The 14,377-nt window shown below is 44.0% G+C and overlaps 1 protein-coding gene across 2 annotated transcripts in view; it reads right to left on the bottom strand.

The window, feature by feature from the left end:
- ARL15 (ADP ribosylation factor like GTPase 15) overlaps positions 1 to 14,377 on the bottom strand; it is a 407,817-nt gene that overhangs the window by 257,921 nt on the left and 135,519 nt on the right. For both annotated transcript variants that reach the window (XM_043598609.1, XM_043598617.1), the window contains exon 2: positions 4,395 to 4,539. In XM_043598609.1, the coding sequence (XP_043454544.1) occupies positions 4,395 to 4,539 (145 nt within the window). The remainder of the gene's footprint in view (positions 1 to 4,394; positions 4,540 to 14,377) is intronic.

The raw sequence follows: 14,377 nt of genomic DNA, 5'->3' as shown, positions 1-14,377 counted from the left end.
GACATTATAGCTTCACATATTTTTTTCTGTCCCTTTTTCCACCCTTTATGTCCACACACTTCAATGACCCATGCTTGGGGACTTGGACCTGTCCCACAGTTTGTGTTGCTCTTTGAATTTCCCATTTTCTCCTCCCTCTCTCAACACTTTGGATGGTATCTAATACTAATGGCCTTCAAAATTCTTACTCTCCTCTTCTGCAATGTCTAATCTGCCATGAATCCTATCTGGTGCATATTCATCTCAGATACTGTTGTATTCACCACTTTACATGGGTTTTTTATAATGGTTTATATGGGTCTTTTAATAATTTTCCATGTCTCTACTTAACTCTATGAATAGATGGAATTCAGCTATAGTAACAGTTTTAAGTTTTCTTTGCTAATTCCTTTATCAGTTCTGAGTCAGATTCAATTGATTTTTCTTCTCATTATAAATCATGTCTTCCTGCCTCTTTACATGCCTGGTAATATTTGATTGAGTGTCCAACGTTGTAAATCTTATCTTAGGTGCTGGGTAATTCTGTTTCTGTAAATCCCATACAGCTTTGTTCTAGGATGCATTAAAGTTAGTAGCAAACAGTTTGCTTGAGCCTTTGGTCTTCATTTGATTTCTTAGGTGGGTCTAGAGCAGCACTCAGTTTTGGGCTGATTCCTGAGGCAAGAGCCTCCTGGTACTCTACCCAGTACCTTTTGAATTATGACGCTTTCAGTCTGGCTAGTGAGAATAGCCATAACTTTTGGCCCTGTGTGAACACCAAGCCATCTTTCTCTACTCTTCAAGCGTTCCTTTCCCTGGCCTTGGGTAGTTTCCTCATGTGTCTGCATTGAATACATTCCTGGTTACTCAAGGCAGACCCTCTGTAGATCTCTAGGGTTCTCTCTCTTCCTCTCCATTACCATGTCCCATGAACCCTAGCTGCCTTGGTCTCTCCAACTCTTAGGTCTAGGTCAACATAGAGAGTCCCCTGAGCTCTACCTCAGTTCCTCCTGGAAGTGTGCCATGGCCTAGGAACTCTCTCAAGGCAGTAAGCTGGGGCAAATGCGGGGCTCTTCTCATTGGTTTCTCATCTCTCAGGGAGGACCATCTTTTGTTGCTTGATGTTCACTCTCCTGAAATCTGTTGCATATTTTGTCTGTCCTCCAACCCTCTCCCCCCATGTACTTCAAGTAGGAGGGTAAACCCATTCCAGTTATTCTGTCTTGACAGAATTGGAAGTCCTCACTCATTCTTACTGTCACTGCCTTCTGTTGAGCATCTTCTTCTTTCCTTCTCTGTTCTACCGTTGCACCTCTGTCCACAGCATCTCTCCTTGAAAAAACAAATTCCCCAGACACTGCTTTCTCTGTTGCTGTTTACTTTCTTGAAAGGGTGGTCAATGTGCAGTCTTAACAAGGGGCCAAGGAGTGAAAAGCAAGGTCTATACATTGTTATTTCCTCTGCTCACCACTCCCTCATAGCTCAGGCTGGTTTCTACTCTGACTCTGCTGAACGTGTTCACTAATGACCATAATATCGCCACACCCAACAGTCCTTTCTCGGACTTGAGGCTGATGATTATTTAACTCCAGTTCTTTTGGCCTCTTGTTCCTATTTGCCTATATGATACCATATAGAACTGCCTGGCTTAGAGTCCCTGTCTTGTGCAGATGTTAGAATGTAAGTTCAAAGTGTAGAAATGTTGATCTGTTCTGTTGACTAATGCATACTCAGTGCCTAAATCAGTAGCAGTCGTGTAATGGGTATTCAACAAATGTGGAAAGAATGAATGATACATAGTTGGTGCTTAGCACCTTCCTGCCTTGTACCACCCATCATCCCTCGACAATCTTTTTCAAACCCACAGATCAGTTGCCTCTCAAATCCAGATCCAAACTCTCTCTAGTCAGCTTATCTTCTGGTATTTGGCTCATTGTTCAAAGTACTGCCAATGCCTCAAAATTAGCATGTCCAAAGCCAAACTCATCATTTATCTTAAAATTGCCTGTCATGTTTTCTCCACTTTTTACAATTCACTCAATCACTAGGCTAGAGATTTAAGGCACACATGATTCTTTTCTCTTCCTTCCTTTCCCTCTCTATTACCGGAAGTGATAGCTGCTCTTACAGAAATCAATCACATCTGCCTCTAACTCTCCATCCCCACAATCGAGGTCCCTACTGGATCAGCTCTCCATGGTACAGGTCTTTCTCAGAGGCTCCTCCAGCATCAGGTCACAACGCACCCTACACCTGTGTCCTTGGCCTCAACCCAGGAAGATCACTGTTCTCTGAATACATCCTTTGCTTCCTATCCTTCTTCTCCTTACCCCATTTCTCTCTGCTCAGATATCATTCATCATGAGGCCATCCTCAAATGTAACATCCCCTATGCCTTCTTTGACTCCTCAGATTAGAAATGACCCTTTAGCTTTCTCATATTTACCATCAAGCATAGCACATATCACATGGTCTTAAATACGCAGTAAATATCAACTGTTTGTCATTAGAAATCTTATCTTCCTAACCTGGGTGTAAGCTTCTTGACATCAGAGACCTTCAAAAATGTCTCCAAAAAGTCACTGTGCCTGGTTCAAGATAATGACAACTCATAGAAGCTTGATATCCAAAATGTTAGCCAACTCAACATCTCCTACATCAGAAAACTCAACTAGCACACAAGGTTCCCATAAAAGGAAAATGTTAAAAATCTAGTAGAAATAGAAAAATTATTGCAATTTACAATTGTAATATTTACAGGTATTTTCTTTTACATTATAATTCAAAACTGCTTTTCTAACAATAGTATTTCTGATTTTATACCTCTGATAAGTGTACACTTTGTGTTTCTTTTTTCAAATTTTAGGGGAAATTATTTTGCTTGAAAAGAATTACTGAATTAATAAGGTTTGCATAATTTCATAACCCATTTCTCCAAAGATATCCACAATTTTACCAACAATCAGCCAATACTACTCTCATCACAAATCCTAAGTCTTAGGGATGACTCAACTTCATTTGAAGCCTTGAACTGGGACTCTACCTCTATCACTAGCTGTGTGACCATAGCCATCTCACCATACCTTTGAGCCTCAGATGATTTAAAGACAGAGTCTGGAAAAAAGAGTCTTACCTGCCAGGTAAGGCCATTATGAGGCTCACAGAGATAGGATACTTTCTGCAAAAACAGATTCAAATTACTATGGTCTCTTATTCACTCAATAAACACTTGGAGCTATGCCCAAACCTTATACCACATTTGGCATGTATAAAGCCAAATATGATGCTCTAACTGTCCTTAGGGGCTCACACCTCAGGCTGGGGAGACACACGTGTAGATGGCAGTGTTGCAGGCAGTAAGTGACAGAAACATGGACGATGCACAGTGGGGGACAAGGGGGTGCTCAGTTCTCTCTTGGGGAAAATGAAAATAGGAACAGCTTCACACATAAGGCCGTGCTTGAGCTCTAATCACCCTCTGTCATCTCACCGATTATCACAAACCCTTTCCTCTTTTCTTCATCCTTTAACCAAGCTAGGTCTCTATTGCTTTACAGGCCCACAGTTTCTCATCTATAATTCTAAAATCTGAAAAGCTCCAAAAACCTAACTTATTTGGTGGCATACGTGACCCAAACTGATGTAAGGCTCTTCTTGGTATCAGTATTTTTCCTACTTGTCAGGAAACCCTAGTTAATGATTCCATCACTCGCCCAGCACCTCAACCAGGACCTGAGTTGTCTTTGGCTTTTTTCTCTCACCTTCCAAACCCAACCAGCCACTAAGTGCACTCTCGATGCCTCTTCCTCATGGTGGGGGCGTGTCTCACACACTGTGGGATATTTGGCAGCATCCCTGGCATCTACCCGACAGAAGACAGTGGCCCCCTCCCCTAGGTGTGACAACCCAAAGTCCCGCCTGATTGAGAACCACTACCCAGACAGACTTCTTGGCCACGTCTGGAAACAACATAACCTGATCAACGGTTCCTGCGCTGACTACCCTCCAGATGAGAACTATGAGGAAAGAAGACTCAGACTCCATCAGCTGCGCTGTTCGGGGAGTGTATGACCGACTCAAGTAGGCCAGAGTGACTCTTCAAGGGGGACTAGTACTCTGTGAGGCCGAGATGAAGCCATTTTGTTACAGTTCTAGAATTCCAGGTTTCTGCATTAGTTTGTATTAATGTTCTCCGGAGTTTGACTTGTTCAGTGGCATTGAAATATCTATCGAGAGAGATACAGGGTGTAGCCATTTAATGCCACTCACCACCCCCAACTCTATTTTGAAAAACGGAACATCCAAAAATAAACTGACTGACGCATTTAACTACAAATAAAGGGTCCCACAAAGAGCATAAGACACAAGACCATTTGGGGGATGAGAAAGGGACAGAACTCGGGCACAGTACCCACCTGTGGTCGACACGACGTTCTCGGGACTTTCACTGCAGAGCTTTGACAACAGACTGGTCTTGCCAGAACCTGTGAGGCCTATGCAAACCAGGTCATACTCAGGTCGTGCGGGCGGTGGTCCCTTGCAGCAAAGTGCTCTAAAACACTGCCAAGAGAGGGGGAGAAATGTGGCTCTTTTAAGTAAGACTGGACACAAAGCTTAGTAACATTCGCAATGACTAAGTATTAAGAAGTAATAACCTATTCGTTTTAAGAAGCAAAGGTAACTTCAGGGTGGAGAAACCATCTTTTTAACCAAGTGTTCAAAGCTAACATTCCCAGGAATGAGACCTACAGGGACTTCACAGCTCCCCTCCTACTGTCACTGGCACCCTGCGAAGGGCAGGACATCATCGCTCAGCTCTCCTACCAAAAATGCACAGCCTGAATCTAAGCATGAGACAACTTCAGACAAAACCACGCTGAGGAGCACTCCACAAGACGGCTGACCTGTTCTCTAAAATCTCAAGGTCTTACAAGTTGAAGAAATGCTGAGGAACTGTTCTAGGTTAGAGAAGACTAGAGACAGGGTAACCGAATGCAATGCCTTCCGGACTGGACCCTGGACCCTTGGGACAGGCGGAGGAAAAATGGCAGAAATGACATTGGGACAAGAGGTGAGGGCTGACTAGAGGCTGCACAATTGTACACAGGGTTGCAGAGGGTCTAGGTTCCTGAATTTCATCGTTGTACTATGCTGATAAAAGGAAAATCCTTGTTCTGAGAACACACATTCTGAAGTATTTTAGAGATGAAGGGTCTTGATGTCTAATTAATTGGTTAGAAGAATTTCTAAATCTATGTCCATCGTCAGCTCTATACAGTGAGGAGTGTGATAGAGCAAACACAGTTAAGATGTTAATGACCAGAGAAGCGGAGAGTCATAAGAAAATTCCTTGTATTCATCTTTTAATTTTTTTTTTAATATTTCTTTATTTTTGAGCAAGAGACAAACAGAGTGTGAGCAGGGGAGGGGCAGAGAGAGAGGGAGACACAGAATCTGAAGCAGACTCCAGGCTCTGAGCTGTCAGCACAGAGCCTGATGTGGAGCTTGAACTCACCAACTATGAGACCGTGACCTGAGCTGAAATTGGACGCTTAACCGACTGAGCCACCTATGTGCCCCTGTATTTGTCTTACAACTCTGGTATTATTTCAAAAATAAAAATCTTTTACAAATCATTAAATTGAGCCCCTGTATCTACCTCTGCCATCTTGACCCATGCCAAATTCTGTTTCAGGTCAACTGACCTCAGGGTACTGTGAACAGTTGTACAGTTTGTGCATGGCAAGACCTGTTTGCTCTCCAAGAGTTACAGGCAGGGGGATTTGGGAGACTGGAAATTAGGCAGTTTATGATCTTTCTACTTACTTGACAATCATTTATTAGGGGCCAATTATGTGCCAACTTGTAGAACCCTCAGTAATTCAGGAGAGAAAATGAGGGACAGGTTGGGGAGGGAGACCTATTGATTGCTAGATCATCTGGAGATCCCAAGAGAAAAGACCTATGAAAAGTCTGTCCTAATTCTCATTCAGATAAAATCTGAGGCCTAATTGGCTCTCATAAGATCAATTTGACTATTTCTCTCTCATACTTCTCATATCCAGTTAGTCAACAAATCCTGTCCATGACTCCTCTGAAAGAGCTCTAGAACATGCCCACTGCTCTCCAGTCCAAGCCACCATCACCTAGACAATATCAACATTCTCCCACCAGTCCTGGGATATTCATTCTTGCCCTCTCCATTCTCCATGAGGCAGCCACGATGATTTTTTTATAAAAACAAAATCTGATCTTATCTGCTTAAGCCCCTTCCGTGACTTCCAACTATTCTAGGATCCAAACACTTAGGACCTACAAAGTCTTCCAGAATCCGCTCCACCAACGTGCCCCCCCCCCCAGCCTCTTTTCGGGTCACTCTCCAGCCACTCCTCCCTCACTTTGCCCCCAGTCATGACAACCCTATGGCAACTCCAAGCACTCCCAGATGCTGTTCCCTCTTACCCCAGATCTTAGCTCAGTGGACTTGTCAGCTTTTAGGTCTCAGCTTCAGCACCCCTTCTCCAGGGGCACCCGATCTGTTTCTATGAGAATGTGAGCCATTTCTGTCAAGCTCTCACACACGTTTGTCAATTCATCACACAATTACAGTTTCCTATTCATCACCAAACTGTGGGAACCAGACCTCTCCATCTTCATCCCAGTGTCCCCAGGGCTTTGCGGAAGACATGGCACATAATCTACCCTCAACGAATAAATGTTGAAGGAAAAACCCATGACACTGAAAGTTCACCTAAGAAAAAAAAGGAAAATGTAAAGGCTAATGGGAAGCTTGATCTATGTTCTCTTGGGGCCCCTCACATGTCAAGAAAAAAAGTATCAAACTAAGAGTAACCCTTGACCCTTTCACTTTACTTCAATGCCATAAGTTAGTCCAATTTAAGAGTGATTGCACTGTACAGGGTCTACTTTCCCAGTATGAGAGAGCTTCTTTTTGTCCCCAGTACACTCTTCCTTGGCTCTTAAGAGGTTCTCCCTACTTCTGGTAAACAATTCTAAGATCATCTAATCCATATTCTTCACAAATTAAACTCTAATCATATTTCCTGTCTTTTCAAGCCTGAGGAGCCCTAATTGTTTCAGTCTGCCGGCATACAGCAATCCCTACTGCTCCATCACATTAGTTCTGTTCTTGGCATTACTTGAGCTCCATTATGTCTTCCTCTTACAAGATTAATGACCACAACTATAAACAGCACCCTAGATGCCAGCACATCACATCCTGGATGCGTACGAAGGCTGGCTGATACCGTCTGACATTTTGCAAATTTTATCTGTGAGTGCCCTGGACTCACGGGGAACTTTCCTAAGGGGCAGATACGTATTTGCATGTATCTACGTATTCCCTCAAAGAGGACCACTGGCTAGCCGCTATTTACTATGTCAGACAACACCACCAGTCACACTGTGGTTTCTCTTATTGGGCTGCTTTGATCTTCACTGGGAAAAGAGAGGAGACCCGATTCCTGCTCCAGACTGCCGCTTTCTTGCTCAGCTTCTCTCCTAGAATTCTCTCGGGCCATCTTCTAGAGGGGGGCTGGACCAACTTTCCAGGTCCAAACAATCAAATCTTAAATACAGAATAAAATTATAGGTGACGGCTCACGATCTTGCTCTGTTTAAGTTATTCAAATGCTAGTATTACTCAACATACTTTGGCCAGAAGTTCCAAAATTTCACCTTTATGTTTTTGATGTTTCTTTACTCTTGAGACAGAGACAGAGAGACAGAGACAGAGTGTGAGCAGGGGAGGGGCAGAGAGAGAGGGAGATGGAGAATCTGAAGTAGGCTCCAGACTCTGAGCTGTCAGCACAGAGCCCGACGCAGGGCTTGAACTCACAAACTATGAGAGCATGACCTGAGCCGGAGTCAGACACTTAACGGACTAAGCCCCCCCAGGCACCCTCACCTTCATGCTCTTTTTAAAATCCAAAATGTAAAAATGTTTGCAGCCAAACTCAATATCTGTATCACCTGCTAATTTTTCTCTAGGTCACTAAGGCACTTTTGGCATAAAAAGCAATTTAGCAGTGACACTGTACTCACACAGATCTTTCCATCTCCTCTAGGTTCTCCACAGTGATGGTTAAGACACCTAACATGACATGTCTCCTCTCCCCCAAATCTGTTTCCTGAATTCCAGGCTCTGTATTTTCAACTGTTCTGGAATAACTCAAACTAAATGGGGGGGGAGGGGGGAGCCTCCCTCCACCACACACACAAAACCACAGTCTATGGAAATCAGGTATTTTGGAACATAAAAGGCACAAAGGTTAGACTGACAATCATTACAAGATAGAATCTTTGAAATAAATCACAGAACCTTTGAATATTTATTTGAAATAAATAAATCCTATGCTTGGCAGGAGTAGTGTCAGATTTTGAGCCAACAAAATAAGGCTCTTAAAAATATGCTATTTCAAACGGGAAAAGAATGTTCATGTTTTTTTGAGTCCGTTCCTAAAAACTCTACAGTTTTCACTTGTTTTTCATTTTAAAACTTAATGAAGCTTCAGATCTCATAGTCCATTTACTTAAAATTACTCATTTTGGCCTCTAGACTATACTGTACCCAAGTTCATTGTGTCTGTCTCCTAAAGCAGCTCTTGCATTGTTAAGAGTAAGCCCCTTTCACTGCCGTACAATGCTAAACACAATGCCGTCGGCAGTCCTGACAGCAAGCGGCAAACTCAGGCCCCATTCCCAGGCCAGACAGTGAGGCATTGTGTGGCTCTGTTCAGCCTCCATAAACCTATCCATGCTTCAGTTTCCTCGTGATTAACCAGTAATGTTTTAACACTATCTGCCACTTCCTTTCTTCAGGAGGACGTTAGGAGGCATCAGTTCAATGCATTTTGCTACAAGAAAGGCACCCGAGCGATACATCACTGTTCATCAGGAGGCTCGTTTCCCTAAGGCATCCTAGGTGACAGTCGTTTCCTCGGGCAAGGGCCTGGCAGCCCACCATGCAGCCCAGACACTGGCACTTCCCGTGGCCAGGCCGCAGCAGCTTCCAGAGGGCTCCATCCCCTTCCAGTCCAACCCAAGACACTAAAGACACTCAACCCTTGGCCCTTGCTTGCAGCAGGGAGAAGTCTGCGTTGTAACCATGGTGGGGGGGGGGGGGGCGGGGGAGGGGCGTGTGCAAGCAAGGTCACGGTCTCTTGTCTAGACTGCTTCAGTTCACAGGTCTTCTCACACAGGGTCTGTTATGACACGTTCCTTTTCAAAAGGACCCAGTGTATCTCTGATTGTGCCAGGACGCAGGATGTTTCCCCTTAGCATAAATCCACAAGCTTCTACCAATGTCGCACGTGAGGAAACAGTGTGCCAAGGTCTTGAGAGAGGGCAAAGTCCGGAATCACCAGTAATATCTATGTCGCAGACTTTGGACAAATCATATAATCATATAATCTTTAGCAGAAAGGCAGATTAACTAAAAGGCATAAGCAAAAACCTTAGCAATATTTGCTTAAAGGAGACTGATGACTTGTACTGCGGGGGGCGGGGGGGGAAGTGGGAAGCCAAAGATTAAATTGCAAAGATTAAATGAGGGCTTGTATTTCAGATAGGTGGCCTAGCACCAAGGCAGCAAGATGATCTTAAGATGTCTCCGTTTCTGTTGGGGACAGCGTCAGACGTTTTGGTAGGTCTGGCAGAGCCCCGTACATAATAGGTACTTAGCGGATAACTACTCCACAGATTGGCACCATAAAGCACTAATGAAGCACTTAACTGTGTATCTCCTGTCCCTCTCCATCTCCCCCCTTCATGACTCCAGCTACCCTCCAACTCACTCACTAGGTTCCTCCAGCTGTCTGAGCCCCCTCATGCTCCGGTTCTGTGCCCCCCGAAGAAAGGCTCTTTCCACTCCTCTCCTTGGCAAATTCCTAGGAATTTGGTACTAGTCAAGGTACTGCTCTGATGGTACTCCTCTGAAAAGTCTTCTCTAGTGACCCCAGAGAGCTAATTCCTTCTTTCCCTCCTTGGTTCACGACACACACTTCTAGCATGGAAGTATCAGGCCAGGTGTTTTTCTTGTTGTTGTTTTGTTTTGTTTTCCTAACAGTAAGAATTAAGCAGATGATAGAATTCGAAACATCGACTCCAAGACCTGTTCATCCTTGATTCAAAAAGTTGGATTTTACAGCTACCAAGGGTGGCCAGGCCTGAAAGCAGAGAAGCAGAGTTGTCCTACAACATGTCAATTCTGGACAGAGTCTTACTCAAGATCCTCCCCCTCTGGCACCGGCCCTTGCATTGCCAGTATTTCCTACCATCCCGTGTCCTTAAGTCCCTAGCCTTTGGGAACATGGCATTTGTTTCAATTGATGCTCTGTTTTTCATCATGAATACAAGATTTTATTCTGAGCATGATTTCAATTTGATTGAAGCTCTGTACAGTTGCTGGAAAATTTTCTTCAGTCAGCTTGGGGACTTCCCCCAGGGCCGTGCAGTCACTGCCTGAACCCCACACTATCTCCTCCTTATTTAAATACGGGTCTCACCAAACAAAAACCAGAGTTCCTACAGCAAATAACCAAGTCTTTCGGTGGAGTCCTAGGGTGGGACCTGGCACTGCGCTCCATAAATGCTTCTTATATGAACAGAACACTCATTAGTTGGTACCTAAAAGCAAGATATGAGTCACTTGTAACCTGAAGTGGATTTATTTCTTAGTTTGGTTTTAAAACCAAAAGGAGACACCTGTACATTCTGACCCTCGCTCTCTTGCAATGAAAGAAGTTTTTAAAAGGAAGTCCATTTCTAGAAGTGTTTTCTAACACTAAACATGTCCAAATAACAAAATATTTAGTGTTTAAATATCTAAAATTATATAAGAGTTAAAATATTTTCCAAGTGCATAATAGTCAAATGTGGGTCTGTCTGTGGAAAATACAACCAAAATTTGTCATAACACGCATAGCAGCTATCTAAAGCTTCTGGAAAACACACGAGGAAGGATGGCTACCCCTAAAACTTAAAAACAAATCAAAATGCTACTAATAGCACCAGATAGAAGTGATATGTGTGTGTTAACTCACTCCTTGAACGACCCGTTGAGAAAAGCGCTTCCCCCTTTAAGATGGGGGAAACCAAGGCCCAAAGACATTAAGTAACTTGCCTCAGAGTGGCCAGGTTTGGAAGCCTCTGACATCTGAGTGTGCGCCACGTACGGGGAAAAGACATTACACGCATCCTGTGTAGAGGGCAACACAGAGATGTGAACTTGCGACAGCTAGCAAGCGACCGAGCTGGAGCTCCCACCAGGGCTGCATGGCTCCAGAATGCCTACTACTCGTGTCCTCTCAGCCTCAGTGCCACGTCCGGAGTCAGGGATCAGGGCCCCAGAAACGGGGTGTCTCGGTGGTTTCAAGGAGATGAGAACTTTGAAGAAGTTTGCCTCTGTGAGAGAACAGATCCCTGGCAGAGGAAGGGGACGATGCAAGCCTTGACACTGCTTTCCTTGCACTGTCAAGTTTATTGCTCAAGGGCCTGCATCTTCCTCCCAGTGGAGCCGGGGGGACCTGCTTCCTGCACGGCTGACTTAGGGAGGAGGGCAGGCGGAGAAGGGACCGGCTGGGAGGGAGGCGAGGGGACCCTGAAGAGTTGCTGGCTTCTCTCTCCTGCTGTCGGCCTCTTTCACTTAACCATTTTTTGTCCTCTGGCAAGGACAAAGCTTGTCTATTAAGAAAAGCCCACGCTGCCGCAGAGATTTCTGATTCTAAGCACGGTAGCAAGGGGGGGGGGGGGGGTGGAGAAAATCTCTAAATAACAGTCCCCAATTTTCCCCCTTAAAATATATGTGTATGTCAACTATACCTCAATAAAGTAAATACATAAGCAAATACTAAAAATAAATCAACTGTACTGGGGGAGAGTATGGAGAAAAATACACGAATAACCTGGAATGCGTAGAAATACACGTGAAGGAGATAAACCGTAACATGCAATCTCTTGGCTAATCCTTTCCTTCTACTTGCAAGAAAAATGAGTTTCAAATATGCTGCAATGTCTTGGAGTAACTAGTGGTCCTTGCAAACAAGTGAAAAAAATGTAAATTCACACGGCACCTATAGCAATAGAAGAAGCCCTTGATCACCAGGCAGATCCCAGGAGAAGACTCTTCACCACGTCACAAGAGCAATCCACTTTTCGAGGTGAAAAATCCTGTGGCCCTTTAAGACCCTAGTGGGAAAAACAATAAATTGTTTTTACAGAAGATGGGTCAAACCTTTCGGCCATGTGGGCTGCTCCGGGCTCACTGATGAAGGCTTTGGCCCAGAACTGTCCCAGGGCTGAGGCTTCTGGCCAATACATCACACTGCCTCGGGACACGAAGTCTGTCTTTGCCTTCCCCTTTGTATTTCTCAATCCACATTCCTTTTTGGGGTGAAATACTCCATTATTTCTGCTTTGTTCTGGTCTGTCTCCTGTCTCTGTCCCTATTAACTCGTGGCAACAAAAGAAACAAACAGAAGCAGGGGATTTCATGCTTAGCAGCTACAGACACTGGCTTCGCGGCTTTGCAGAGGAGCAGACATCGGAGACCCTGAATGGAAGAGAGTTGCTGCTGTGCTCAGCCAGACCAGGGGCCCACGTGGCTCCCCGCCTGTGCATCAGTCCTCCTAGATCAGCGGGACTCACAAGTCCTGCTAAGAGCATCTCAAGACGAACCAGAAGTAGGGTTTTCCAAGTTAGGGCATGTATCTGATAATTAGATTGAAAGACTGTAATTCAAGATTCTCCTATATTCCTAGCTCTCTAAAATTTCAGGACTTCTCATATTGAAAATAGATCAAGATTTTTTTTTTTTTTCCTTAAACTAAAACTCAAAAAGGTAGCTAAGTAGAAGATAAGGCTCTTATTTTTACTATGTAATTCTTCTCTTATAATGGCTACAAGAAATATCTCATTTTTAAGTATCAATTTTTTAAAATAACATAACTATACAATAAAACCAGAAGTAAATTTCCCAGGCATGACTTTGGGTAAGGAGACCCAAGCTTTCTATGCAATATTCACAAACATACCCTAATTAGGGCTTAACCTGGGTCAGTTTCAGACCATGTATTTTTTATTCCTAAAGAACAAAGAAAGGGGCGCCTGGGTGGCTTAGTCAGTTAAGTGTCCGACTCGGGTTCAGGTCACGATCTCATGGTTCATGAGTTCGAGCCCTGCAACAGGCTGTTGTCAGTGTGGAGCCTGCTTCACATCCTCTGTCCCTGCTTCTCTCTCTGCCCCTCCCCTGCTCATTCTCTCTCTCAAAAATACAGAAACTTTTTTTTTTTAAAGAGTGAAGAAACACAAAATTCAGCAGAAAATTAAACAGATTAATACATTTTGTATCAAACCTCATTTTTGGTCACTATCTGAATACAACATTTCTAGATGCAAAGTGGGGCATAAAAATATATAATATTCCTTACCAAGGGTATTTTTCTATCCTCTGTACACTTAGGAAGAGTCAGGGAATGAAAACATTTAGAAAGAGCTAGGCTCCCTAGGTAGACCTTCATGTGGGTTTAACCATCCTCTGAAAATCCCCGGGAAAGATCCCAACAAAGCAAATTCTCTCTGCTCTTGGTGCTTTTAGAACTGGAGCCGGGGAGCCTTATAACAGATGAGAAGCAAAACAAACCAAAAGCAAGTGGGTTTTCTAGTAGCCCCTGACAGTGGACATCTTATTCCCATATTTTGGGCAACAACAGAGGATTCCTTTACTTAGTAATCTTTAGGTTCCATGAAGATGGACCTCAGGCCTACATATCCCATCAGTCACCAATCTCTGCTCATCCGTCCCACTCCCCACTCGGTCTCTGCCCTCTCCCTGTAGCCCCCTGGCCCTCAAGCCTTTGTTCAAAACATCACTACTATCTCCTAGACAACACAGTCTGTTCTCCTAACCTCAGGTTTACCAGACTCCGATTAAATCTCCAAAATGTTAACAAAGATCTTTCCTAAACACACCGAGTCGTTCCCGTGATTTCAAATCTTTCCAAGACCACCTAGAGCTGTCAGGATAAAGTCCAAGTTCCTTATTGAAGCAGATAGGGTCTTTATGATGTGGACTTTGCCTTCATTTGCGATCTCTAATGGCTGTTAAAACGATTACAAGAGATAACGGTTGTAATGTTTGTAAGGCACCTAAACCAGGGTTCGATGCACAAAACTTAAAATTGTAAGTTTATAATACATACAGGCTATTTTTCAACCATATACGTGACCTCCATGCCAGTCCTACAGACCTATGTGCACAGGTCCCGTTCCAGTCTGTTTCGTGCTCCAAGGCCAAGGAGTTGACCCTCTGCCTACACATCATTCTCCACTATCTCCCTCTAGCTGGCTCCTAGTCACCCTGCAAAATTCAGCTCGATAA

Source organism: Prionailurus bengalensis, chromosome A1 (genome assembly GCF_016509475.1).
Source record: "Prionailurus bengalensis isolate Pbe53 chromosome A1, Fcat_Pben_1.1_paternal_pri, whole genome shotgun sequence".
Classification (NCBI taxonomy): Eukaryota; Metazoa; Chordata; class Mammalia; order Carnivora; family Felidae; genus Prionailurus; species Prionailurus bengalensis.
This window is presented reverse-complemented; position numbering and strand designations above follow the sequence as displayed.